This window comes from Eptatretus burgeri, chromosome 4, assembly GCF_056783735.1.
Source record: "Eptatretus burgeri isolate ZD-2024b chromosome 4, Ebu_testis_v1, whole genome shotgun sequence".
Lineage (NCBI taxonomy): Eukaryota > Metazoa > Chordata > Myxini > Myxiniformes > Myxinidae > Eptatretus > Eptatretus burgeri.
This window is the reverse complement of record NC_140964.1, coordinates 34,733,290-34,759,855: the sequence shown is the minus strand read 5'-3', so window position 1 is coordinate 34,759,855 and position 26,566 is coordinate 34,733,290. Positions and strand designations below refer to the sequence as shown.

Sequence of the window (26,566 nt, the reverse complement as noted above, 5' to 3'; positions counted from 1 at the left end):
GCGAGAATATTCAAAATTCTTCTTAACGCGAGAGCATGACCCCCGCAGACGTCTCTGTGACAGATTTACTGCATTTTAGAGCATAAAAACGGATTCAGAAAAACCAAAAACCTATAACTAGACATATTAGAACCCACATCGGAGGGAACAACTTTCCAGTGGCCAAAAATCGGCCATTTTGGACGCCATTTTGGATTTTTCCTCCATATTGGATGCCTAATGTTTAGTCCCCGACTGCTAGCAGACAAAACAATCATAATCATCTACAAATTTGCACATATCAAATAACATTTACGTATTGTTACGGCTGTGGAAATTCGCAAACCACTATTCAGGGCCCGTAGGTGAGATATCTCTAAGTACATGTGCAGTTAGCCCCAAACCCGTTGTATAGAGGGAATTTATGTGATTCATTCGGGCTGCGACGCTTTGAGATAGCCGTTTTTCTGTTCTATCATTATTTTGAACCAACCACGTCTCAACCGCCATCACACAACAACCACCTTCACCACCACGCCAGCCATCATCACCAACTACCACCACGCTCCAACCCTCTGACAACAACAACAACGCCAACAGCCACAACCTTTACCTTCACAACTCAATCCCGCAAACATCGCATCACCGTCATTCCCAAACGGCACCATAACCATCAAACCACCACCGAAAACCCTCCACCACCCTCACCTCTCTCCTTCTACGGCCATTCCCGCACCACCTGTGAACACTGAGCATCAGGCTGTCTTGGGCCCGTTCAGCGATACGCACCGAGCCGCGAGCGCAAATAGCAGCCTCTCCGAGGAAAATTCGGATCACAAACGCTACACGCCCACTTCTGCTCTGTCCAATTAGCAAGCGCGTAGCGGCTTGGCCCCGCCTCCAAGCGCGTCTGTGTGAAATCGATATATGCAAATTCTAGGATCAGGGGAGATTCACGCCCCCTTTCCTCCGACCAATGGGCGAGCGTGGCTCCGCCCCCGAGGTCATCCTGATCCGGATATTTGCATGTTGTTTTCTCCTGCCAGCCTATAAAACGGTGAGCGCAAGGCGAATCGTGGCAGAGTGAGTTAGTTTTGGTTGGAGAGCAGAGTCGAGTCGGGTGGCGAAGTGATCGGTGTGGCAGGAAAAGTCGAGTCGGGTGGCGAAGTCATCGGAGTGTCATCGAGTTGGGTTCTGGAGTCGGTTGAGAAGAGTTGTGGGAAGAGGCCAAGGAGCTCGGGCCTGAGGCGAGAAGGACGGCGGTTGGCGATGAGGTCGCGGTGTGGGATCGTTCGTCGCGGGACCCAAGCCAGCCAGCCATTCTCCCTCCCCCAGGGCATCAACAATTCCCTCTTTCCCCCGCGCTGAGATAGTGCAACAAGGGGGCCCCGTTCTCACCCCACTCCAAACATCGTGCCAACGAAACCCGCCAAGGAGCACGGAGTCGGGGCACAGCCAGGCGGCCACATCTGCGGCTCGTCCGCCAACGCGTCACGAGGACGCGGGTAGGACGCCCCCGGTCTCGCGGGCCTGGCCGCTCCTTCAGGTCACGTGCACATATTGACCGACAGGCCCGTCTGCCCCCTTGTCTATGAGGGTGGCTTCTTTCCTTTGCTTTTGAGTAAATGTTTGTTGGCGCCGTCTGTAAAGTAGAACTGTATAAGTGTTGCCGTGTGTGCGCGTAGTCGGTAGTAACTCTGCGTTGTTGTTTCTTTTGTTTTTGTTGCTATATGTGCATTTTGACTGTTTGGTTGTATATGTGTGCTTTCCGTGTGCCGGAAATAAATGTGCTTTGTGTGAACTGTTTTCCCGTTTCGCTTCATCTTTTCTTTATTGACCCTCCATCCTGCTTCACGTAAAGGGTTTGTAGGGGGCTTTATACGCCCGGTAATTAATCGGAACCGTCGAGGCCGATGATAACACCGCTCGGTTATCACTGCAGCACGGAACGGACCGCTTAAGCGGTTCGTGTCCGGAGTCGGCCTGTGGCGTGGTTCGATCGCCCGGTCGACCATCCGCGCAGGTACTTAGGTAAATCGAATTTGGCGAGCAACCCTATCCTGCGCGGATGGGCAATTGGCACGGTCGTGATGGGGTTAAACCCCCACCCGTGACTAGCTCCCGGCATTGTTCCGAGAGGGTCACGACTGAATTGTCCGTCCGGTGGGCGACGCGGTCGCGATTCGAGTGACGTGGCCGTCCGCGCACGCCGGCGGGCGCGAATTCGCAACAGTATTTTAGTAGGTGTTGGAGTCGATTTCTGTGTCAAAACGCGAAAAAGGCCACCATTTTGGAGAAAATGGCCGCCGGCGGCCATTTTTGGGAGGAAAATTCTAAAATCGGCAAGTGGGGTTTTTATCCATATTGGAAAGCTACGACGGGTTGCCAACTTGACTAGCACAAAAAAGTTGCAATATGAAACACCTTATTGTTAATCCCAAGCCAGACAGAACGAGCGACAGGAACGACAAGCAGAAACGACACGCTAGCGGCTCCGCGACCCGTCCCTTTATCGACCCCGTGGTGCGGGGCGGGGCGAAGACCCGAAGCGATGTCACCCGAATGGGGCGCTCTGGTTGGGCCCCAGCCACTGCGCGGCCCAGCCATGATGGCCGGAAGCGGCTCCACTCCACTTCTGGCAAGATGGTTCCAAGCTGTGGAATTGTCTCGCTCCGACGATTCCTATGATGCTCTCGCTATGAATCGCCTTGCACTGAACCCCGTGATATGAATCCCCTTGCACCAAACTCAATCATATTAATCGCCTTGCACTGAACCCCGTGCCGTGCCCCGGCGACCCGCGGTTGGTGCTGGTCAATGTCCCTGCTCCGTGGTGTGCCACGCGGCCCGAGCGATCCGGTCGCACAGCATGCCTCTGCCTGGGAGCAACTGCATCGAGGCGGAGGTGTGAGGGGATGTCTGCCGTCCGCGGGAGACATTTGTGACGGTCGTGGTGAGTGAAGACCGACGGTAAGATGTTATTGTAACCCCATGCGCAGACCCGACCAAAGATGTGTTATTTGTGCCCCGTTCTGTACAATGATAAAGTATCACAGGCTGCGCCCGAGTCTGCCATTGTACACGTGGTTAGCGCACAGGTCTGCCCGCCATCGAGCATGCCCCGTACAGTGCACTTGGCTCCGCCATTGTAGACGTACGTGGTCAGCGCGCGGGTCCGCCCACCATCGAGCATGCCCTGAACAGTGCACGCGGGTCCGCCATTGTACACTTGGTCAGCGCGCGGATCTGCCCGCCATCAAACATGCCCTGTACAGTGCGCGTGGGTCCGCCATTAAGCACGTGACCATTTATCAAAGGTGGTGTTGTGTGTACGGTGCCAGCCCTGATCTGTGTCAGGGAATTGAGGGAAAGGATTGGATATAATTATTCGATGTAGATTCGGATTGAAAAGGGGACAGATATATTTATTAATTGAGATTTGGATTGAAGAAGAGTGCACCGCGTGCAGACTGTATGTTGTTAGCATTTGGTGTTTTGGTTATGCCTCTGATCGCCCGAACAGTAGGTGAGGGAGGGGGTGGGGGGGTCGTCGCTCTGGGCACGTGCTCCACGCAGCGCTGGCGTTTATTGTTGGCTTTTACTGCTGCCCTTGTTCTTCTGTGAGGACGCATTCTTGCGCGAAGGGCACGGCTGTGGTTTTTACCGATGGGTGTCCAAGCGGAGTGCCTGCCGGCCTCGCGAGGACCCCTTGCTTGGATTTACCTCAGGAATAGCGAAAAAGAAAGAGTAGGAGTGAAGTTCAGAGGTTTAATCAGACCTAACTGTGAGATTTACACAATGCACTGTCCCATTCGACCCACTTGACAAGAAGGAAGGGACTATCTGAATGTACATTAATGAAATAACTGACTGGGAACCACTATATGTTGGCTGCTATTGGTGTTGGAGGGATGCGGTTTTCAGAACCACAACATTATTATTATCCGTCCAGTTTTAGACTCAGAGTCAAGGATTGCCAGAAACTTCTCCACTTTGTCAGGTGCAAAAGACAGAGTCCAGAAGCAGTTGGGGTTAACTGGATGGGGTGAATACAGAGTCCGAGGGGTTGGGGACACAAGATTTGGAAATATACAGAATTGAGTCGTTCAGCCTTTTCCCAAGCAGATTCTGCTGTTGTGCCATATCAAGAGGAGGAGGGGATGGAAGGGGAGCATACACCAGAGACAGCCTTAGCAAGGTGCCACCAGGTTTTAGAGGAGGGAGACAAGTTTGAAATTTCAGTCTTGAGGTTGGACAGATGTTGTTTTCTGGCTCTTTTAAAAGTGGACACACTTGTTGCCGGCTTTGTGGAATTATCTGAGGTTAGCTTTGGTCAGATAGGGGAAATCGGAGGCAGAAGGTTGGAAGAAGATGGGAGTAAGAAGAGGTAAAGGAAATGTCAGAATAAATTGGGTAGATGGTGTAAATGTATATCTCCAAAATGGAAATCTCCAATCATCCCGTTTCAAGTGTGCCACTTGCAGATCATCAAGGATGACATGCTCTCGAGACTCTTTGTCTATCTGCCGGTAACATTAAGGATCGCAATAACGTTTTTGTTTCCAAAGTCTAGGTGCATTGAAGAGCGAGGTGACAGGGTAGAAGGCAACACACTGACATTGGAGGAAGGGGGATAGAGGGGTTGCAGTGTGATAGCACATGGTTGACACAAGTGAGTAAGAGTAGGAGTAAAGAATAAGAACATAGCGACCTGTAAGTATATGGGAGGAGGTAAGAGAAGGTTTTTAAAAATTAAATATGATGATGGAAGTAACAAAATTTAACTTTTTTGTTTTTATTTGTTTTGTGTATTTTTTGGGCTTTATTTGTACAGGAACAATGTGAGCAATCCAGGAAGGCCTGTGAGTGCTTGGAGTCCGACATCAAGAGCTTACATGCTGACCTGGTGACGAGCCAGCATGAGCTGGAGGAAGAGCAGCGCCAGGTAGACTGACATTTGTGGTTTTCTTTTTATATAAACATGGCATAGATTGGCCACTGACATCAAGTGGTTGCTATACATGGTGTGACCATTGTACAAGGTTCCCGGCGTGGTTTTACTTTGATTGAAAAAAACAGTAAAGTTATTGGTTTGTAGCAGTTACAACTAATTCAATGGGTAACAGAAACTAATTGTAGAAGAATTTTGCATGTTTCTTCCATACATTTAACCATTTCTCAAGATGCTGTCGGACCACGCTATTTGCGGGGGATATGTTCCTGGAAAATGTCGTGAATGTGGAGGTATTGTTTCGATGGAAAAATGGGGGATAGGATCCCAGCAGTTCGTGATTCATGAGGGAAAATCCAAAATCCCGTGAATACGTGAAACACAGGGCCGCGAATGTCGAAGCGGGTCACATTTTATAAACCACAAAAATGGTCAGTGAATAGCGGGGTCTGACAGATTAACAAGCATTTCTCCTGTAATAGAGGGGTGGATATGTGAAATCAGTGTGCACTTCTGGAAAGAAGCATAAAACTTTGCCCTAGGAGGTTTTTTGGTGTGCCGATTTCAAAAATTGCGGGAACCAGATGTCAAACCAGCGGTTCCCGCCAAAAATTAAGAAATTCAAAATGGCCGCCGCAAAACACATTTTTCCCATTAAACGGCTCTAAGTAGCCCGATTGCCTTGATCTTGATGTCTATACCTGTTTTTGTGGTCAAGGAATCCAATAAAACACATGTGAAGACTCTTAACATGTATCTTTATTGTAAAAAAAACTTTTTTAAACGCCCATAGCGCAATTTCCTACAACAGTCAACATCAACAGTGAGTGCACCGATTGCCATCTTGGCACCAATACAATTTTTATGAGTTTAAGGGATCCAATTGTGTCATTCGTTCTGTTAAAGGGAGACTTATGCTACACAACAAAATGACATGAACAAGTTCCAAGAATTACCACCAGGTGTTTACTATTGCTCCAGCAGCCAGGCTTAACTCTGTACTATTCAGCCATGGAATGATCAGGTACAACACATGTAGTTCCTTTAGAATATGTATTTCTCAATACTGCAGGAACTATATGATGGAAAAACTAGGAAAACCATGTGCTAAGGGTGCAGCAAATGTGTCCATTTAAAATGTTATCGAATTACTCTAACATATCAGTCACTATGTCACTGTAGTGTTGTGTTAACATGGCCAAGATTTACTTCTTACTCTCTCTTACACTGTCCCGAGCAGAAGCACAACTGTGTACATGGCAGATTTGCTTTGACACAAGTGCATCTTTTAGTGCATTCCTTTTTGCATCCGCATTTCAACAGTTCTTGACAACCTTTGGCTGCCTCTGGCAGAGTAGACCAGCATGGAGTCCATGGGGAATCATCTTTCACTCTCTCCCAGCCCCATATATCTGGTGATGGAACATTGGGCTTTCCTACAAGTGACTGTCCCCAGATATGCCCTGCCTGATAAACAGCCCTTTTCACATGCTGTTCTAGGGCATGTAATGTTGGAGGAATGTTTTCCATCTTACGGTTGTTAGTGAACAACTGCTTCCTGGCTTCATTCACATGGCAAAGTGCAGATGTTCGCTGATACAAGAGGACAACATATCTTTCTATTTGGTCTATATCGTCATTGAATGACAGTACAGTACCAAAATTGCTGTGATGAGCTTCTAGGTTTGGAATATGCTGTAGGAGTTTCTCTGCCAGTTGAGTGGAATGGATGTTTCCAGTTGTGTTCCCACCTAATTTTTGAAGCCGCTCACAATGCAATGCCTTGAGATCAGTAAGTTTGAAAACATGATTCTGGTCTCCTCCCAATTGACCATATTCCTCAATATAAGATACCGCCTCAGCAAATGCAAGTGAGTCTGCGTTGATTTGGTGACACTTTTCAATCGAATGTCTTTGTTGAGATCTATGTTTGTTATAGAATAATGTCAAGCACTTTAAGTGGTATAAAGCATCAATAGTGATCATATCTCCAACTGACAATTTTGCCAACAGTTTTGTATCTTGGAGTTCTGTAGCGATATTTCGGACACGAGTATCAAGGGATAGTGTTTCGGCTTTGTGAAAGTCCCCTGTTGTTTCATCACAGAAAAAACAAGCTGGTCGATGACTCTCTCCTGTTTCCATTGGACATGCTGGAGTGGTCGAACTGCGAAGGTGTTTTTTCAGTGGTGACGGAACTGTATTCGAACAGGCCTTTTCTTGCAGCTTCCTGGCTCTCTCCACTTTTGTTGCATTACACAGGACGTAACATGCTTTGTGCCATTTCGCTTCATGCTCGGCCAACGTTTTCTCCATGCCTTCGCCATCATCGAGTCGTGAAATGTTTATGCTCAATGGCACATGGTTCAGTTCATTAAGGGCAGATAAATTCGTAGCTCGTGTTGCATAACCTTTTATGGATGGGTTTATGAGATTTCCACCATGTTCTTGACACAGAGCACAAATGTCCCAGTTTGTCGGTTGAACCGGTGCAGCGCATGCCCGAGGAGCAAGTATAAGTCTTTTGGACATGGCGATCAGCTGGATGATCATCACCACATTGAAGTCACTGGTTTCTGAAAAATAGGAAAGATAACTTGGTGAATATACTTGAATAAATGTATTTCCAGTCCATCTCGTCACGTTTAGGTCCGGATACTTTTGATTATAATCCTGCTGACGAGAAATATCATTATCAATAATCTGTGCTTTGTATCTCAATACTGAAAGAAGCTCTGGAAAGAAACAATGTCAATGTTTGACATTGTTTCTCTGAAAGAAACAATGAAAGTCACCAATGTCATCTGAATGTTCTGCATTAAATGATGAATGAGTAAAACAACATCAGATTGGATGATGAAAGTTTGTGTTTTATTACATTTATTACATTTACACAATTTGCTATGCATTTATATGACAATGGTGCATAAATAACATCAAGAATGTGCTAAATTCAAGCCTTACCAGGTTTCTGCTCTGGTGGCATGAACACAATTATTTAAGGAATTAAGGTTAGGTGCAAATCACTATGATACGTTTCTATGAAAATTAGTGTTATAACAGCAATATTTTAAAATTTTCAGCATGAAGATGTAGGTTATGAGTTTTCTCATGTTTTATTGGATTCCTTGATCTCAAAAACATAGGTATAGACATCAGGATCAAGGCAATCGGGCTACTTAGAGCCGTTTTATGGGCAAAAATTTGTTTTGCGGCGGCCATTTTGAATTTCTTAATCTTTGGCGATAACCGCTGGAGTGACATCGTGGTTCCCGCAATTTTTGAAATCTGCATACCCGAAACCCCCCCCCAGGGCAAAGTTTCATGCTTCTTTCCAGAAGTGCACAACTCCACCAAAAAATGTTACATATCCGCCCCACTATAAATATGGTGGAGATGACTAATAAGGAAGCGATCACAAATGACAGTTGAATAACAAAACATGAATGAAACCCCTTACCCCTACTGGTACGCACCCATGAACCAAATGACAAACGGAAGATCCTTAATTATTTATCTTGAAAGCCTTCATTCATTCCATGATGGACATCAAAGGCTGACAAGACAGAAATACCCTGACTCTGCCCAGGCGGAACACAGCATGATTTGTTGCAGGATGGCACCGCGATTGACAGGTTCGGCGCAGGTCGGCTACATGTGTGTCAAGTAGGGGGAGGCGTGGCTGGTGCGGTGAAGGCGTGGTGTGACACAGCAGCTCTGTCAATTTGCGCACCTTCCTGCAGCAATCAGTCCCAGCATCTGCATGCGTCATCTCGACATCAAGCCCTTTTATTTCTTCATGGGGGCATGTCATTAGTGACTCGCTGTCCCCCCCCCCCCACTCTCCATCTCACTCTCCATTGGCGAAGGATCCCGGCAGGCTGTGGGTGGGGGTGAGCTTCTCCCTCCCAACACTCCACCTGACCTGATGAGACTTCGATGTTTCACGGAGGACGACGTTTTTCCGCCTAAACTTTGGTGTTGCGGCATGTAGAATGCGAGAGACATAGGCTCACAGGGATTGAGGATTTTAACCACACATTCGGGTGGGTTTGATGTCTCTAACTATACAAAATAGTGATACATATCTGCTTATCTGGTGTCACTTTTAATTACTTATAGCTTATCTTAAACATTTAATAATGTAATAACTACCCTCCATTAAGCATTTATTCACCCCAAGGAGTCATTTCCACAACAATAGGTCAGGTGAAACGTGGACCACATGCTTTACCTGCAGTGGATGGATGGTATGTTATGGATTAGATTCAGTTTTTGCAATGAGAATCGGTTATTCATTCTTAAAATAAATGAATAAATAAATAAAACCCCCAAATGACCCATAACCACATGATCTTCACACAATTACTGAGAATACCCCCATTTTTTTATAATTTGGAGAAAAGAACAAGGCCCCAAAATTTGATCCAGCATCTTTCAATGACGCAAGTGCGTAAATAGTTGAGGGTTTTGAATTTTTATTATTCAAGTAAAGTCACATATCGTCACCCTCATAACAAAAGTGCCCAAGTCATTTTTTTTCAGTTTTTGAGATTTTCTGCCTAAGTCATCTATAGCCATGATGTAATCATAACGAGTAGCGAGATTTGTGTTTCATTTAGCTTCCATTAACAACTCAACTCTGTGCACAAGAAATAGTGAATAAATATTCGCTGATGAAGAATTGCTGCAGTTTTTTGTTTTTCTCAAAACTGGAAAAAAATGACAGGCACTTTTGTAATGAGGGTAATGATATTTACCTTTGCCACCGAATGTGGATGGATGTTATGTTTTCACCCCTGTCTCTGTCATCGTTTGTTTGTGAATAGGATATCTCAAAAAGTTGTGCATGGATTCGGACGAAACTTGATGGGCCAGGTTGGTTATGTAACGAGTAGGAATGGATTCAGTTTTGGTGAAGATTCGAATCCGGATCCAATAATTTTTTCAAGTGATTCTTCACCATTGAGTCATGGGGCTAAAACAATATTGAGCACGATATCTGAAAAAGTTATGGATGGATTCGGACGAAACTTGTTGGATGAGTTGGTTAGGTGACGAGGAGAAGCCAATTGGATTTTAGTTTAGGTCTGAATCCAGATCCGGCATATCGGTGGATACAAAATGTAACCTAATCAGCTTGGCGGAGGCATGTGCTCTACCGAGTGCCCTTCTACTTACCATTGTATTCAACCCAAGAGTGGAAAACTCAGTCTGTCCATCAACTCCTTAAATATGGCCCATTAGTTTGATGATCCTAACATTGTGACACTTCTTATCACAGACCGACAAATCCTGAACCGATTTAATTGGCTGATCCTTCAGTGCTGTGCACACTCGTTCACAATTTGCATTCACGATGCCAGAGGTTTACTTCACGCTATGTCGGTGTTCTTGTAAGCTGCTGACACCCTGGGAGCACTTTCTGCCATATGCCCTTGGTTGATTCGTATTCGTGGCTCGACTGGCAACTTTTGACGTGCAAAATTTTCCACTTCAGTGATTTGGCTCCTATCCAACTATTGACTCTTCCCACATGTAACATGCCCTTTTATCAGGTTCAGTCATCACGGGCAAGTGGTTAATATTAGGAGATAGATTAGAAGTTAGAATAGCTTGACATTCAAGCATAGGTCATTGATACTTGGCTAGAACTTGACATTTAAAATGGTTCTTCAACAATTTCGTTCATTAACATTTAAAATAGCTCCGTGTTATATTCGGTTTGTACATTGGTTTTAAAAATCATTTTTAAAATCCAGTTTTCTTGATCACCTCTGCAACCGAAGGTGGACGGAGGTTATATTTTCACCCCTGTCTGTTTATCTGTCTGTCTGTCTCTGTGAGGTAGGATATCTCAAAAATTTATGGACAGATTCAGATTTTGGTGAAGATCTGGATCCAGGTACCATAATTTTTTGCTTATCTGGAATTTACATTTCTGATAAGATGATGTCATAGTGTTCAGTCTGTCCATCAATCTCCTTTTTCAACTTCTCTGGCCAACCTGCTGGGCCGAACCGGCTGAAATTTGGCAGCAACGTTCCTCTTGTGACTGGTTACAGAAATTGCAAAGCTTGTTCCGGTCACATGGATTTAAGTATGTCAAAATGGCCGACTTAGTAAATTTATTCAAAAATCTTGTTCTCCAGACCCACTAGTCAGAATATTATCAAATTTGGATGACAACATGAAGATAGGGTCCTGATGATAAATTGCAGAGGCCATGCCCATCACATGCCCGGAAGTGTGTAAAAATGGCGGACTTAGTAAATTCCTTCAGAAATCTTCTCCTGGTCCATCAGTCAGAAGTCCAGGCAAAATAAGTTTTGATTGGGAACAAATTGCAACATAATTTTTTTTAGCACAATGCATTTCTATGAGGTCCCCACAACACCATACTAAAAGTCCTAAGAAATCCCTGTTGCGGAAATACGTCTAAGTTGCATAAATCCAATATGGCGGCTAATTATCAATATTGTGCCATATCTTTGCTCACAGATGACATATTTGGGTGATTTCAACTTCTAGAATGGGTATTTTGTATACAAGGATGCATTTAGAATACTTTTAAACTTCCCTGGAACAAAATTCATTTGCATAAATCCAATATGGCTGCCAAATATCAATATTTTGCCACATCTTTGCTCCTGGATGATATATTTGGGCTATTTCAACTTCTAGTATATATTGTTGCGAATTCGCGCCCGCCAGTGTGCGAATGGCCACGTAACTCGAATCGCGGCACGTCGCCCACCGGACGGACAATTCTGTCGTGACCCTCTCGGACTAACGCCGGGAGCTAGTCACGGGTGGGCCTTTCGGCCTCACCACGATCGTGCCAATCGCCCCCCCCCCCCCCGCGTGGGATAGGGTTGTTCGCCAAACTCGACCTACCTAAGTACCCATGCGGAGGGTAGACCAGGCGATCGCACCTCGCTGCAGGTCGACTCCGGACACGGGCCGCTTAAGCGATCCGCTCCGTACTATCGGGATAACCGAGCGGTGTTATCGTCGGCCTTGACGGTTCCGATTAATTATCGGGCGTATTAAGCCCACTACCAACCCTTTACGTGAAGCAAGATGGAGATTCAATTAAAGAAAAGACGAAGCGAAATGGGAAAACAGTTCAACATGATGCACATTTATTCCGCGGCACACGGAAAGCACACATATACAATTAAAACAATTATGCACAAAAAGCAGATGTAACAAAAGAAACAATGACGCAGAGATACTACCGAATAAGATCGACACACGGCAACACTTAACAGTTTTACTTCACCAGACTGGCGCCACACACACACACGTTTACACAGAAACAAAAGAAAAGGCCACCCTCAAAGACAAGGGGGCTTACGGGGCCTGTGGGCCAATATTTGCGCGGGACCTGAAAGAGCGGTCAGGTCCGCGAGACCGGGTGGGTCCTACCCGTGTCTTTGTGATGAGCCGCAAATGTGGCAGCGCGGCGGTGCCCAGACTTCGTGCTTCTTCGCGGGTTTCGTTGACACTGCTTGGAGTGGGGTGGGAACGGGGCCCCCTTTTCGCACTATCTCAGCGCGGGGGAAAAAGGGGGGGGGGAATTGTTGATGCTCTGGGGAAAGAGTATAGCTGTCTTGCTTGGGTCCCGTGACGAGCGATTCCACCGCGACCTCGTCGCCGACCGCCGTCTTCCTTGCCTCGGACCCGAACTCCTCGGTCTCTTCCCCCAATTCTCCTCAGCCGACTGCCGAAAACCACCGGGACGCCCTCGCCTCCCGACTCCACTCCGCGCTCCAAACTGCCTCTGCCCAAAACTCTCTCTGCTTTTCTGCCACTCTCCACTCTTCCAAGGCCGACTCTGCCTTTTCTGCAACTCTCCGCTCTTCCAAGGCCGGCTCTTCCAAGGCCGACTCTGCCCAAACCGACTCTGCTCAAAACTCTCTCCGCTCTTCTGCCACTCTCCGCTCTTCCAAGGCTGACTCTGTCCAAACCGACTCTGCTGAGATTGGCCCCGCGCTCGGCGCTTTATAGGCCGGCAGGAGAACCCATATGCAAATTTCCGGATCAGGACGAGCTCGGGGGCGGAGCCATGCTCGTCCATTGGTCGGAGAAAAAGGGGCGTTAATCTCCCCTGATCCTAGAATTTGCATATCTCGATTCCACACAGACGCGCCTGGAGGCGGGGCCAAACCGCCCCGCGTTTGCTGATTGGACGGATCAGAAGTGGGCGTGTCGCATTCCTGATCCGAATTCTCCTCGGAAAGGCCGCATTTTGCACTCGCGGCTCGGCGCATGTCTTGTTCGAGCCCAGGACAGCCCGACGCTCGGTGCTCACAGGTGGTGTGGGAATGGCCGTAGAAGGAGAGAGGTGAAGGTGGTGGAGGGTTTATGGTGGTGGTTTATGGCCATGGTGCCGTTTGGAATGGCGGTGATGCGATGTTTGCGGGAGCGAGTTGTGAAGGTAAAGATCGTAGCTGTTGGCGTTGTTATTGTTGTGTGATGGTTGGAGCGTGGTTGGTTCAAAATAAAGATAGAACAGAAAAACGACTATCTCAAAGGGTCGCAGCCCAGATGAATCACATTTATTCCCTCTAAACAACGGGTTTGGGCTAACAACACATGTACTTACAGAGATATCTCACCTACGGGACCTGAATGGTGGTTTGCAAATTTCCTCAACCGCAACACAACCCCCTCCCCTTTTTACAAACTCGTCCTGAGTCGTCAAATTTTCGTGTGCCATCATGTGTAGTTCTCCCCTAGTACGTTTTACCTACGGATCCCTGAGTGCGACATTCATGGTATTCGTGTCCCCAAAATAAATAACCTGAGGGCTGAGTAACTAACTAAACAAACCCACTCACACAGACGACTTAAATAAAATTGCCGGTGCTAAGACAGACATGCCGGGGGCGCACTCATATGTACAGTACATCTTAACCTTAACTTACAAATTTTACACTGAACCATGGCCCAGGATCAATGGACTCTGCAAAAAGAAAGTAGTTAGCAGGGAGCCAGGCTGCTCGCCTGCAGTCTCTGGCTCAAGCAATGCAGGTGACAGGGAACGTGGCCGGCTGCTCACACGCAGTCCAAGGCCTTCCCTTTTTAACTGAACGCAGTGAACCACAACGGTGCATGGGCTGCACAAACGTAGTCTCCTGGTGCGGCTGCCCGCAAGGCAGTCCCTGCAGAACACTGAACGGGCACTGACGCAAGCAACAAAACGGTGCACGGACTGCACAAACGCAGTATCCGTGCCAGCTCAAGTGGCACACGCAATGAACACAACGGATGGATGGATGGGTGGATGAATGGATGGATGCAAACACTGTGCACGGGCCGCCACTGCAGGCCCATGCTGTAGCTGCCAACAGGGCAGTTCTTGCAGCTTGCAAACTGTTGCCTTGATCCTGGCGCACATGGAAATGAACAGGGGGAGGGGGGGCAAAGCAAAATTGAATGGGCCAGGTGAACAGGGGCATTGGGCATGGCATGGCAAAGACAGCAGGCAAACAAAGCCGGCAGAACAGGGCCGCTGCAGGCAAACACAGCCGGCAGACGATCTGGCCGGCACAGGCCTTGAAGTAACACAGCCAGCAGATGAAGTGGCCGGCACAGGCCTTGCAGCAACACAGCCAGCAGATGAAGCTGGCCAGCCTTTTGCCTTGAGATGGAGGTTGGTGGAGGGAGTGCGGTGGTGCTGGCCACACAGAAGGCGGGCTTGGACCTACCCTACGGTCTCCCTCCCACCTATCGCCTTTGCCTGTCACTGTCCATACCCACCCCCTTAATTTGTAAAAAACCCAATTTAGCCCCAACTAATTTTTTTTTTGTTTTATTTCCTTTTTTACTTCCCCACTATAATTCGTCCCTTAACCCCCTTTACTGTCTCTGTTCGGCTATCCTATCTCGTCCTAGCCTACTCCCAACCCCTACGTTCCCTTCCTGGAGGGGAATGAGGGAGAGCTAGCGTCCTGTGTCGAGGCCCAAGGAAGCCTCAGGATGGCCTCCCCAGACTTCAGCGATCTTCACCCAAAGTGGGTCCAGCGGCCCACAACGAGAGCAAAGGGATGGATGGTGCGGAGGGGTACACTTCCTATCTACCCTATCCATTAACCTTAAAACTTCCCCGGGGCTTTCAACAAGCCCCTCGCGCTTAAACTATTGGTTCTATCAACCCAGATTCCTGTCGCCTGTGTTGGTGTCCTTACAATTTCGGGCCTCGCCCCCCAATTTTCTTCCCGTGCCCTCACACGGTCTCATGGCTGGGACACGTGGCTCCCTTGGCAGGCACTACCCTCTGCCGATTCTCCGACGATGGCACCCCCGGGCACTACACTGCCTCCGAGCCTACCAGCTCCCTAAACTCCGGGGAGTGCCCCCCATGGCAACTCCCCTGAAATGCACACATGGCAGGCTGGCTTCCCGGGCCCCTTTCCGAGGGTCACCCGTGCCCACAACACTGCTCACGCGGCTAATGGCGCCCCGGGCCCCCGCACCATGCGGGCGCACCCGTGCCCACTACGCTATCCCGGCCCCCCATGGGCCCTTGGCCTACCACGGCCGACTAGCCTGGTGCCCGGGGTACCCACTCAGCGATACTCACCTTTCGCAGCCACGCTCCCAGCCCGTCAACAGGGCTCCTGCACCCCTCCAAACGGGTTTTGAGCCTACACTCTCACCAACAGCAAAACGACTTCCATTTTGTCAATTTAACTAACCCAGCTAACTCACTCTACACTGACCCCGGGGTCCCTTGGGCGGGAGTCACTCTTCCCCCCAATCACACATCGCACCATGCATTCCCCATTCGCTCCATTCACACAGACCCGCTGGCCTCACTCACTCACCAAGCACATGTTTCCACTCAACTCACCAACTCTTCAACACACACACCGCTGAACTCTGCCATCCTTCTAACTACCTCCCCTAACTAACTCGTGCTCCCACGTCGTCCCTTAAACTACAGCACGTTCCTTTTAACACTACGTCGCTAAGCTACGTCCCCTCTACACACTCACAAGTCTGTCACTGTCTCCAAAATGTCATCAACTCATTTCCCCACCTAAATCTGAACTAAAACCCTCTAACTAATCCATTCCACGGGCCCCATGAGGACTTACCCCTGCCCCATGGAGCCAGTCTACCTATGCCAACCCTTCCCCCTAACTAGTGTCCATCCTGTGCCCAGGTAAGGGGGTCTTCCACCCCTTGCCCGGGAATCCTGTTCACCCGAAAGCGAGGCTTGGTTTGTTTTTTGTTTTTTTCACATGCGCAGCACCTGCGCGGCAATTCACAGCCGCACACCTTTGGCGTGACGTCATGGCAGCTGTTCGCGTCCCTCGTCCCACTTGGACGGTACCATCCGGCAGGGATTCACCCTCCTGCCAGATTCCAACCACACACGCAGCCATGACCTCACCCGGCGCATAAAAAAAAACACAAGCCTCACGTCTCGAGGGGTTCCCCACGCGAACACATGTGCTCTGCCCGTTGGAGCTTCACACACACGCCCGCGTGGAGAACCCGTCCGGTTCAAATCCGTTATCCAGCCTAAACTTTGTCCGTCGCGGGATCGGCAACATTCACCGTGCTCGTTTCCGGACCGGGCTTCACTCCCGCAAGCGAGCACATGGCGGCCTCGTGCGTTGCACAGCACGGACCTCGCGCTCGCTGCTGGGTGAACCCGGCATGGTTCTCAAAACCTCTACGGCCGCTACCCGGCTTTCGTTCCTCTGTCGCCGTCATCGTCTCCATTCGACACACGCACACCTGCGTGTCACGACACTCACACACCACTCCATCACATTCACACCGGGAGACGCGGCTGCGTGCTCCCGCATGCCAACCGACATCTCCCTTACACACAGCGACCTTGCACACATTGTCTCCCTCACACTCGGCCGATCACTCACTCGTGCCATTTCCCTCACACAAACCATACCACTCACACACGCGGGGGCTCTCGCCCGCGGTGTCTCATCCACACACGGCGTGCTGGGGAGCACGCCCTTCGGCACACTTGCCACCACACCACTCGCACACGGGGGCGCTTTCACACACGGGGACGCACTCACACCTTGTACCACACACACAGGGACAACCACACTGGGGACTTGTGTCCCCACAATGGGTTCCGGGGCCTCTATACCCCCCAAGCTCAGCGTGCACCCGTTCGCAGCACTCCTCCCCTCGACCTCGCAAAGCATGACCGAACCCACCTGGTCGTGAGTCTCCTCAAGGGAGCATACTCCCTCCCCTCGTTCCTGGAGGAGGCTATCCAACTGCTCGCACTGGGTCTCCACCCAGTCCGCCAGCTCCCCCCCGTTGTCCTCCACTAACTGTGTGTGTGTGTGTGTGTGTGTGTGTGTGCGTGCGTGCGTGCGTGCGTGCGTGCGTGCGTGCGTGCGTGCGTGCGTGCGTGCGTGCGTGCGTGCGTGCGTGCGTGCGTGCGTGCGTGCGTGCGTGCGCGCGCGCGCGCGCGTCTCTAACCCCGTCCAATTCACTCTCTATCTTCCGTGTCTCTGCCAACTCGGTCACCTCTTCACCCTTTACCTCCCTTGTCTCCACTATTTTTATTTCCTTTGTCATCACCTCGTGTCTCGTCTCACACGTTTTGGTCTCCCCATTTAATTTTTCCCTCTCGGTCACCGTCACTTTTTCCGTCACGACCCTCGCCCAACACGTCTCCCGAATTATTTTGTCCTCACCCGCCTCCACCGCGGGCCTGACAGCTGTTGCACGCCCTCCCAGCTCGTTCGCTCCCGCACGTGGCGTCGCCATTTTAAGCTCCCCGGTTATTGCCTTCATGCCCGCCTGCAGGCTTAGGCCCATGTTCTGCGTCTCACCCCGCAGTTCTTTCATTTCTTCCTTCATTCCTTGCGCATTTGTTTCCATTTTCGTTTTTATTTCGTTCATTTGCTTGTTCATGCCTTTTATTTCGTTTTTCATTTCATTTGTGTTTGTATCCATCTTCGCATTCATTGCCGCCAGCATGGCGCATAGCTGGGCCATGTCGGGTGCACTCAGCTGAACCGATTCGGCAAGGATCGGGGGGTTTTGGCGGAGAGGGGGAGGAGAGGTGTCATACACCGCGGCCGCCGCCGCACCTATTTCGGGCTCTGGGTTCAGTTGGGGGAGTTCGTGTTCCTGCACAACCAACATTTCCTGCTCGGGGTTCTCATCCTGGACCATGGATTCTACACATTCTAAATCCATTTCTAATACCCCCGGCTCCCGCTCGCCTTGAGACGCCATCTTATTTCTCGTAAGGGGTTAATTTGAATCGCTCGTAATTTGGAGGGAATCGGGGGTCGCTCCTCTCACCCCTGGACCGATTCCCGTGAATTTAGCTGGAGACAGCAGAGTTTGTTTTCCCACTCCTGACACCAGTGTTGCGAATTCGCGCCCGCCGGCGTGCGAACGGCCACGTAACTCGAATCGCGTCACGTCGCCCACCGGACGGACAATTCTGTCGTGACCCTCTCGGACTAACGCCGGGAGCTAGTCACGGGTGGGCCTTTCGGCCTCACCACGATCGTGCCAATCGGCCCCCTGCGTGGCATAGGGTTGTTCGCCAAACTCGACCTACCTAAGTACCCACGCGGAGGGTAGACCAGACGATCGCACCTCGCCGCAGGTCTACTCCGGACACGGGCCGCTTTAGCGATCCGTTCCGTACTATCGGGATAACCGAGCGGTGTTATCGTCGGCCTCGACGGTTCCGATTAATTACCGGGCGTATTGAGCCCACGACGAACCCGTTACGTGAAGCAAGATAGAGATTCAACAAAGGGAAGGACGCAGCGAAACGGGGAACAAGTTCACACAAGCACTTTATTCACACAGACACAGACACAAGCTCACATATACAGCCAAACAGGATCAGAATGCACATAAAGCAAATGCAAGAAGAAAAAACCAATAAAGCAACGACGACGCAGAGCTACAACCGACTAAGACCGACACACGGCAACACTTACACAGTTCTACTTTACAAGACACGGCGCCACAAGTTCCATACAAAAACACCCCGAAAAGAAATGGTGACTTCCCTTTTGGGCCGTCGAGTCCCTCTCCTACGGCCATCGACGTGGTCCCGCCTGGAACCGACTCCGTGCCCTGGCGTGGTAGGCGAGTCCTCTCCTGCGTGCCTCGCGCCTGCACGTGTTGGCCACTCGACGCCACGGACCGAGTGTTCGGCGCTATCCCAGCACGGATGGGGGGGGGGAAACGTGGATGCCCGAAGTCGGGAGAGGGGAATGGCGGACGCTCCTTTCCGCCAGCGGGGTCTTGCAACTGCCCCACAAAAGACCAGGCCAGCGGCCACCAGGACGAGCGAGCCGGAAGACGAGAGCGAGAGCAACCACGAAGCAAGAATATCCACCGAGCAAGAGCATCCACAAAACTGCTTCCCCCATCTCCGACTTTTATATCCTCAGAGCTCCGCCCTGTTGCTCCGCCCCGTTCTTTGCTCCACCCCCCTTCGAGGCGCTTTGAGAAAGGTCTCGAAGAGGGGCGTTCCACCTCCCTGGCCGCGTCACACCGCGCATCCACCAATCGAGCGCCAGCTGCCCTCCCCTCGCTTCTCTCCCCTCACACCAAGCGCGAAGAAGAATGGCGCGAAAAGCCCACCGAGCGTCCTCGTTGGTTTTTATTTGAAATAAAAGATAGAGAAAGAAAAACGACTGACTCAAAGCCTCGCAGCCCGAATGAATCACAATTATTCCCTCTAAACAACGGGTTTTGGGCTAACTACACATTTACTTCAGAGATATCTCACCTACGGGACCTGAATCGTGGTTTGCGAATTTCCACAGCCGTAACACTATACTGTAGTACAATTCCTGGCCATTTTCGAATAGTCCAGTAGAATTGCACTATAACCTGAAACAAATTGCAATAGTTTTTTTTTATTGCTGGATCTTGTTCAGGGGGTCACTCTGAATGTCCCAATATAAAATGGGACAAAATAGGACCACCGGAAGTGCCCTAATTTCCATAAATTCAAAATGGCCACCATTGAGCACTTGGGGGGCTGATATCTCCTAAACGGTGCGTTTTAGACCCCATAGATGTATTATTAGCAGATAGGAAAGTGACCCCAAGGAATCCAAATATTTCATCAAAATTTGTATATGATGTCATATATGTCAGAAATGACGTCATTGATGACGTCATTGATATAATTTATGTTAAATTTATGTTTTCCTCTATGTTTTTGTAGGAAGTACATGTATGACGTTCTTTGGAAATATCCAAGTCTGAAATATGTTCCATGAGCTATGCCTTGTACATTAACAAATTCAAATTCAAATGTACACCTCCACAGAGTCTGTCCTCCACATGTCCTGGCTTATTCACATGATGAGGTTTTACTTAGTCTGAATCAATATCGGTGGCAACATCCCCCTTATTAGTGCATGATGTCCCTTTACATCCCGTGCATGATGGTGAACACTCTAAGCCATTTTTCCGACAGCTGCAATGTAGGGTGTCACAATCACCCTTGCATTGGCACCGGATTATTTTCAACAGATATTCCGGTGCAGGAAGCAAGTCTATCTTGCTTGGCTGCATTCGACCATCTGACAAATTCCACCCCCAATCCGTTGGATTCAGTTTTTCTTACCCCATCCAAACCTGGGCTTCATAGTAAACCCTCTGTGAGTGATATCTTGCTGCGTTGGATGTTGGAGGTAGCGTCTGTACTTGGACACTGCGAACACTGGTAGCCACCTTTTCTGAGAACTTCCTGGCTCTCAGGTCATCCGGGCTTTCTTCCATCTTTCCACCACATAGAAAGACAAGAGCGCTCTCTCCTGCTTTATCTACGTCCTCTACCCCAACCCTTCTTGAGCCAACTTTAGAATTTGCGACTTAAACTCGTGATGATTTTGGGATTTCTTCACTGGCGCTCCTTTCCCTATCCCAAATATCCTGGATGTTGTCGCATCCAGCAATGGCATGGATCACTGGCAAGAGACTACACAATTCTTTCCCCAACTGCTTCTTGCGGCAAACAATGTCCCAGACTCTCCTCTTCACCTCCTTCTCCCCACACTTGCGTTCTGACCTGAAGACGAGTCCTTTGCAATCATCACCGCAATAGGAACACAACAGTGCAAGGAGATCTGTATCTTCTCCTATTAGTTGCGTACAAGCAGACGATGAACACCTTACAGCCGTTTTTACAATCAAGACATCAGCATCACCATCTGCGCTTAGGGTCTTGATGCCGTTTTCACCCATCTTCTGTAACGGAGTGGTATTTGCTTCCCTGTTCTGAAGTTTACACTACAAACTATGTGGTAAATGGCATCTGCCGCGTGAAGGTCAATGCAAGATGCTAAACGTCCCCGAACTTTCTCTGCCCAAGGATCGTTTGAGGGCCTTTGGTCGCATGCTTTAAAGATAGACCTCTGGAAGTCCCACGTTTGAACAGGGTAAGAATCATCAGAGTTGGTTTCTGCTGACATCCCACAAAGGAAGCGGTGTTCCAAAAAGTTAAATATGGGTTCAATAGAACGGCGACTTGGTGGCTCTGGCTCCTCCCGAAACTTTCGTTTTAACGAAAACTGTATAGATTTCTTGTTGTAAAAGTCTAGTCTGCATTCAGAGTGGAACTTCTGCCCCACCATCACGTTGATAGCAACTCCTCTTGATTTTGCAGCTTCCCTCACACTATGGGCACCCTTCTCTATCAAAGTAAACGTTTGTCGGCCTTCATCAAGCTGTTTCTCACACATGGCACACTTTGTGTCATCCATGGTGTAGATGTCGCCCTGTGGATGGAAAATTAGTTTTTAGGATATTGTCAAAGCTATGCTAAATTCCACGAAAATCAGCAAAGTAGTTTACCTCATGCTATGCGCGTACATACGACGTCTAATACCCCACACAAACAATCTGAACCAAACACCATATTCACAGTACACTCTACAGCAGTCACTACACATAGCATGCAAAATGAAATCAGTCATGCCCACAGTGTAAAAATAGCCACATAAATCTGATGTATTGTACAGATACACTCATGATCACCTGAACAAAGAGTCACCTGGCCGTTGAGTCCATTTACCTTTGGTGAAATGTGCTGGTGTAGGTTACCCTGATGGGGGGGGGGAGGGGTTTGTTGTGTTCCATGTTCTGTTGCATAGTTTATTTGTCAATCCCGATGTATACTATATGATAAGGGAAAATAAACTCTTTTGAATTTGTTTGACACATATGATGTCATATATGATGCCTATGACATCATTTCTGACATATATGACATCGTATACAAATTTTGACGAAATATTTGGATTCCTTGGGGTCACCTTCCTATCTGCTAATAATGCATTTATGGGGTCTAAAACGCACCGTTTAGGAGATATCAGCCCCCCAAGTGCTCAATGCGGCCATTTTGAATTTATGCAATTTAGGGCACTTCAGGTGGTCCTATTTTGTCCTATTTTATATTGGGACATTCAGAGTGACCCCCTGAACAAGATCCAGCAATAAAAAATCTATTGCAATTTGTTTCAGGTTCAGCTATTCTGGGGCTAAATCTACTGGACTATAATGGCTTTTAGATTGTGGATAGCTCACAAATGGCTTAAATATGTTGAAATGCTTTGTGGTAAGAGGATAATCAGTAATGATATTGCAATACAATGGTAAGAGTATAATCATTCGATTTTGTAAACTTTTAATCCATTTATTCATTCATTTTATTTTCTAGTTTTTGGAGCAAGAGAACAAACGGAAGGAGATGGAGGAACACCTTGCTTCTTTGGAGTCACAGCTTGCTGAGGTAATTTCTTTTCATTAGCCAGTTTCCCCGCGCAGCAGGAGACGCACAGGTTTTGCAGTTGTTCTGTGTACCCAGGTCATAACTTTTGTTTGTTTGTTTTTTTTACCATTTTAGCTTTTGTCGTCAAATTTTCAACAAACCTTTTATTATGAGAATATGGAGAAAATAATTAAAAATTGGGTCAAAATGTGAAAGGGCAAAGTCATAGTGACTATAAATAGTCCTTATTAGCCCCGCCGCAGCGTGTCAAGCATGAGATGCCCTGGTTTAAAAAAAAATCTCTTCTGTGTTTCTTTATTTATCATTGAGCTTCCGTGTGTGCATTCATGCCATAAGATTTTTACCAATCGAGCTTTTGTCATCAAATCTTCAACAAACCTTTACGATGAGAATATGGAGAACACAAATGAATAAAATGTACATTAAAAAAAAAACTATCGTTTTCATCAAGTTTACTTGCGGATGCGGTGGGCTTTTCATTTTGGATATGCTTTCTAGTTTGTAGTATATTTCACCAGACTCAGTGGTTAATAGTTAGAGCGCCTGCTCTGAGTGCGCTGGGAGGTCTGTGGTTCGAGCTCCGGCCGAGTCGCACCAAATGTTTCTTTTTTAAATGGTACGTGCTCATTCCTTGCTTGATGGTCAGCATTTAAAAAGGATAGAGCATGGACAAACAATGCTGGGAAGGTGATGGCAAACCACCCAGTATAACCCTTGCCAAGAAACTACTTCAGTTGCACCGACGATCCAAAAATAGAGTATGGTGCAGATTTTATTTATCTAATTTTTGATGAACTTATTTGGTGATTCAGCTGAGTTGTGAGATATCTGAGTGATGCAAGGTATTGTTATCAGTGAAAATCTCTAATTGTGAATCTTCTTTCTTTGTAAATCAATCCTTTTTTTTCTTCACTACCTCTAATGTGTTACTCTTGTAAAAAGTTCCTGCACATGGGATTGGCCTTGGTTTGCGCAAGCATCTTGGGTGGTTTTAACTAACGTGCTTGTGCACAGAGTGAGACCGCGCAGAAGACGGCTCAGAGCAAATTGGGGGGTCTCCAAGAGGAAGTTTTGGAGGCACAGGAGGAAATGTCACGTCTAGAACGCAGTAGAGAGCAGGTGAGTGTTTGTTTACTTTTTGTCATACATATGATGATGCACTTCTGTCAATCAATAGTTCTGCACCTTTTATCATATCCTGCAATTCTGAGGGCAACATCCTGCAAATACTTTTTGTGACTCTAAAGTGTTCTCTTGCTTGCAATTTGCATCAGTTTTATAATGTATATTAATTACACCTTGTGAATCTGTCAAATTTACGAGTGAGTAGCACATAGAGGTAGAAATGTCCATCAGAGCTAGAGAGACATACCTGTATTTGGTTACTACTAATGAGAGGTTTCAAAGAAAATTGACAAATGAATAGTGATGTGATGCATCTACATGCCTTTCTTATATGCATTTTGGGTGGTGGGGTAGGGGTATGGCATGTCAAAAAGTAGGAATGAAATACTCACAATGGTTTAGTTCCAAGATGTAACAGTCTTCAAGGCCATCATGGTTATGCTTAGTCAGCCGCCCTTTTGGCTACTACAAAATTATGAGGGTAAACCTTCGCCATACGGGGGCCACCGTGTGTTCATGGATTTCTTGTGAGTGTGCATCTTTTTTGCATACAAATGTGATAACACTGAAATTCAGTCTTAATAACAAGATCCATAATTGTATGACTTGGCAAATTGTGGATTACACTCTGAAAAAAATTAACAAATCAATAAATAAGTCAGATTAATGAAACTATAATGGCAAAAATATAAATTAATATTTTCGAAATGAATTGAGTTATTGTTTTCCTTTCAAAGTTATTTTTGCCAGCAGGATAATTATTTTGCGAATTGTTGTGCTTCTATCTTAGTTGGTTTACTCTGGGTTTGTGACTTGCTATGTTTGAGGCCTCATGTTTGCCGTACTTGAGCATTCGTCGTTGCCGCACCTTGCCGGAGTGAGCAGTTGGAGCAGGAAGCCCTGGGCTGGAATGAGCGCTGTGGTGAGCTTGCCGAGCAGCTGCATTTAGCCGAGAAGGTGCGGAAAGACCTCGAGGAATCGATGCTATTTAAAGATAGTGAAATCCAGGTGAGGCATTTTGTACAAACCTTGGCATGCTCTGACCTTTGACGCTCGTTACCGATGGACAGGAAGTTCAGTTGAGATTGTAGTGTGTTGCACGTAGTTCCAGAAAAGGATGATACGACTCTATTCTTTTTTTGTGTGTGTGATGTATTCTTTACAGGGTTTTCCGTACCTTTAAAAGTACTGATACATTGTTTTCAACAAAACTCCCCAAAAGTAGGTGTATGTGTTCATGACAGTTTATAGACATGAATAGAATACTTCATTAGAAATATAAATGCTTTGCCTATGAGCTTATCCAGAGTTCATACATTTGTTGAAATGCAAAGACTATGCAATTTAAACATGATCATATTATCTTTAAAAAATTGTGCTTGCTTTTGTTGCTTTAAATAAAATATAATCTATCATCTATTACTAAAAGGAAAAATGTGTGCGTGCGCGCGCATCACATTTGATTCTAAAGGCTTCCTGCGGTTGTAGAATAATAAAAATGGTACTTTTGGAAAGTTAATCGATTTACCGTAATCACTCATGTATAAGCCGCACCTCATCAAAATTTGGGGTGCATATTATCCATGAGAACTTCTTCGTTCGTATGCAGTACAATGCTGCGAGGTATAGCATCATCAGCTGAGGGCATGGCTGTGCCGCTGATGCAATTCCCTCTGGTTGGGGCAGGAATTTGGAATTTGGCCAGGGTGCCGGTGATAGCTCGCCTTCTCCTCGCAAAGGCTACCATGGGATCTTTAACATCTACCAATGAATATATGTATGTGCATGTGTATGTTCATACCACCACACCCCCCCCCCCCCAGTTGAATGCATTGCCAGAATCGATTATCTTGCAGTGGTGTCATGAGCCTGTTATAAATTATTTACACTCATCCTTTAACTTCCTCCACATAGGCCCTTACAGAATGCCTGCTACAGCTTCAGCTGGACTACAGTTCTGAGGATGAGGAATCTCAGCAGGAAGAGGAGGTGGGAGAAGACTCCGTTAGAGTTGAAGAATGTAGTGCTGAGGAACAAGGTATTGTTGAACAAACAAACAAAAAAAAATAGAGCAGCAGATGCTTAAAACCTGAAATGAGCGATTGGAGTGAAAGCTTTAAAGTTTACTCGTATAGCAGCAATTATTTCATTGCCTGTTCTTCTTTGCACGGCCCACGAGCCACTGGCAGCCCCTGGTGGCCTAAAGTGTGGCCGATGATACACAGATGTGAAAACACCATAAATCATAATCCGCCATAAATGCTATCAAATTGACTCAGTGGGTTCAAATGAGTGTTCCAACGCGATGTATAAAAGTAATGTAATGGCAGTATGCAAACAATTATGCTTGCAGCCCAGTCACCACAGCGGGGAAACAAAGTATTTGGACACGGGCCGATTCGCAGCCATTTTGGAATCTTGCAGGCAGTGTGGCGGCTCTCACATTGATGTCTTATCGGTGAAAGTGGCCCCCTTCTTAAAAAAAAATAGTGAAGATCACTGGTTTAATTAATAATTGATTAGGTCCATGTTTTATGCAGAATGATTACAAAAAATTGTTTTGTAGTTGTGCCAGCATTTTTCAGTTCCCTTTAAATCTCTTGTTTCTCTGAATATTGTTTTCTTTTGAAAGAACTTTTTGTTTGTTTGTTTGTTTTACTATGAATTTGAAGGTAAGGACTAATATTATTATAATCTTTATAAATAAAACTGTCTGTTTTTGCTTCCTA

General features: G+C 47.4%; 2 protein-coding genes across 3 annotated transcripts in view; one reads left to right on the top strand and one right to left on the bottom strand.

Moving 5' to 3' along the window:
- The window catches only part of LOC147027788 (transport and Golgi organization protein 1 homolog), a 78,376-nt gene that overhangs the window by 13,962 nt on the left and 37,848 nt on the right, over positions 1-26,566 (top strand). For both annotated transcript variants that reach the window (XM_085877365.1, XM_085877364.1), the window contains exons 6-10: positions 4,814-4,924; positions 22,641-22,712; positions 23,727-23,831; positions 24,723-24,845; positions 25,752-25,875. In XM_085877365.1, the coding sequence (XP_085733491.1) occupies positions 4,814-4,924; positions 22,641-22,712; positions 23,727-23,831; positions 24,723-24,845; positions 25,752-25,875 (535 nt within the window). The remainder of the gene's footprint in view (positions 1-4,813; positions 4,925-22,640; positions 22,713-23,726; positions 23,832-24,722; positions 24,846-25,751; positions 25,876-26,566) is intronic.
- Positions 5,728-26,566, bottom strand: part of LOC147027786 (uncharacterized) — a 68,703-nt gene continuing 47,864 nt past the window's right edge. The window contains exon 3 of the mRNA XM_085877369.1: positions 5,728-7,506. Within this exon, the coding sequence (XP_085733495.1) occupies positions 6,143-7,483 (1,341 nt within the window). The 5' untranslated portion in view covers positions 7,484-7,506 and the 3' untranslated portion in view covers positions 5,728-6,142. The remainder of the gene's footprint in view (positions 7,507-26,566) is intronic.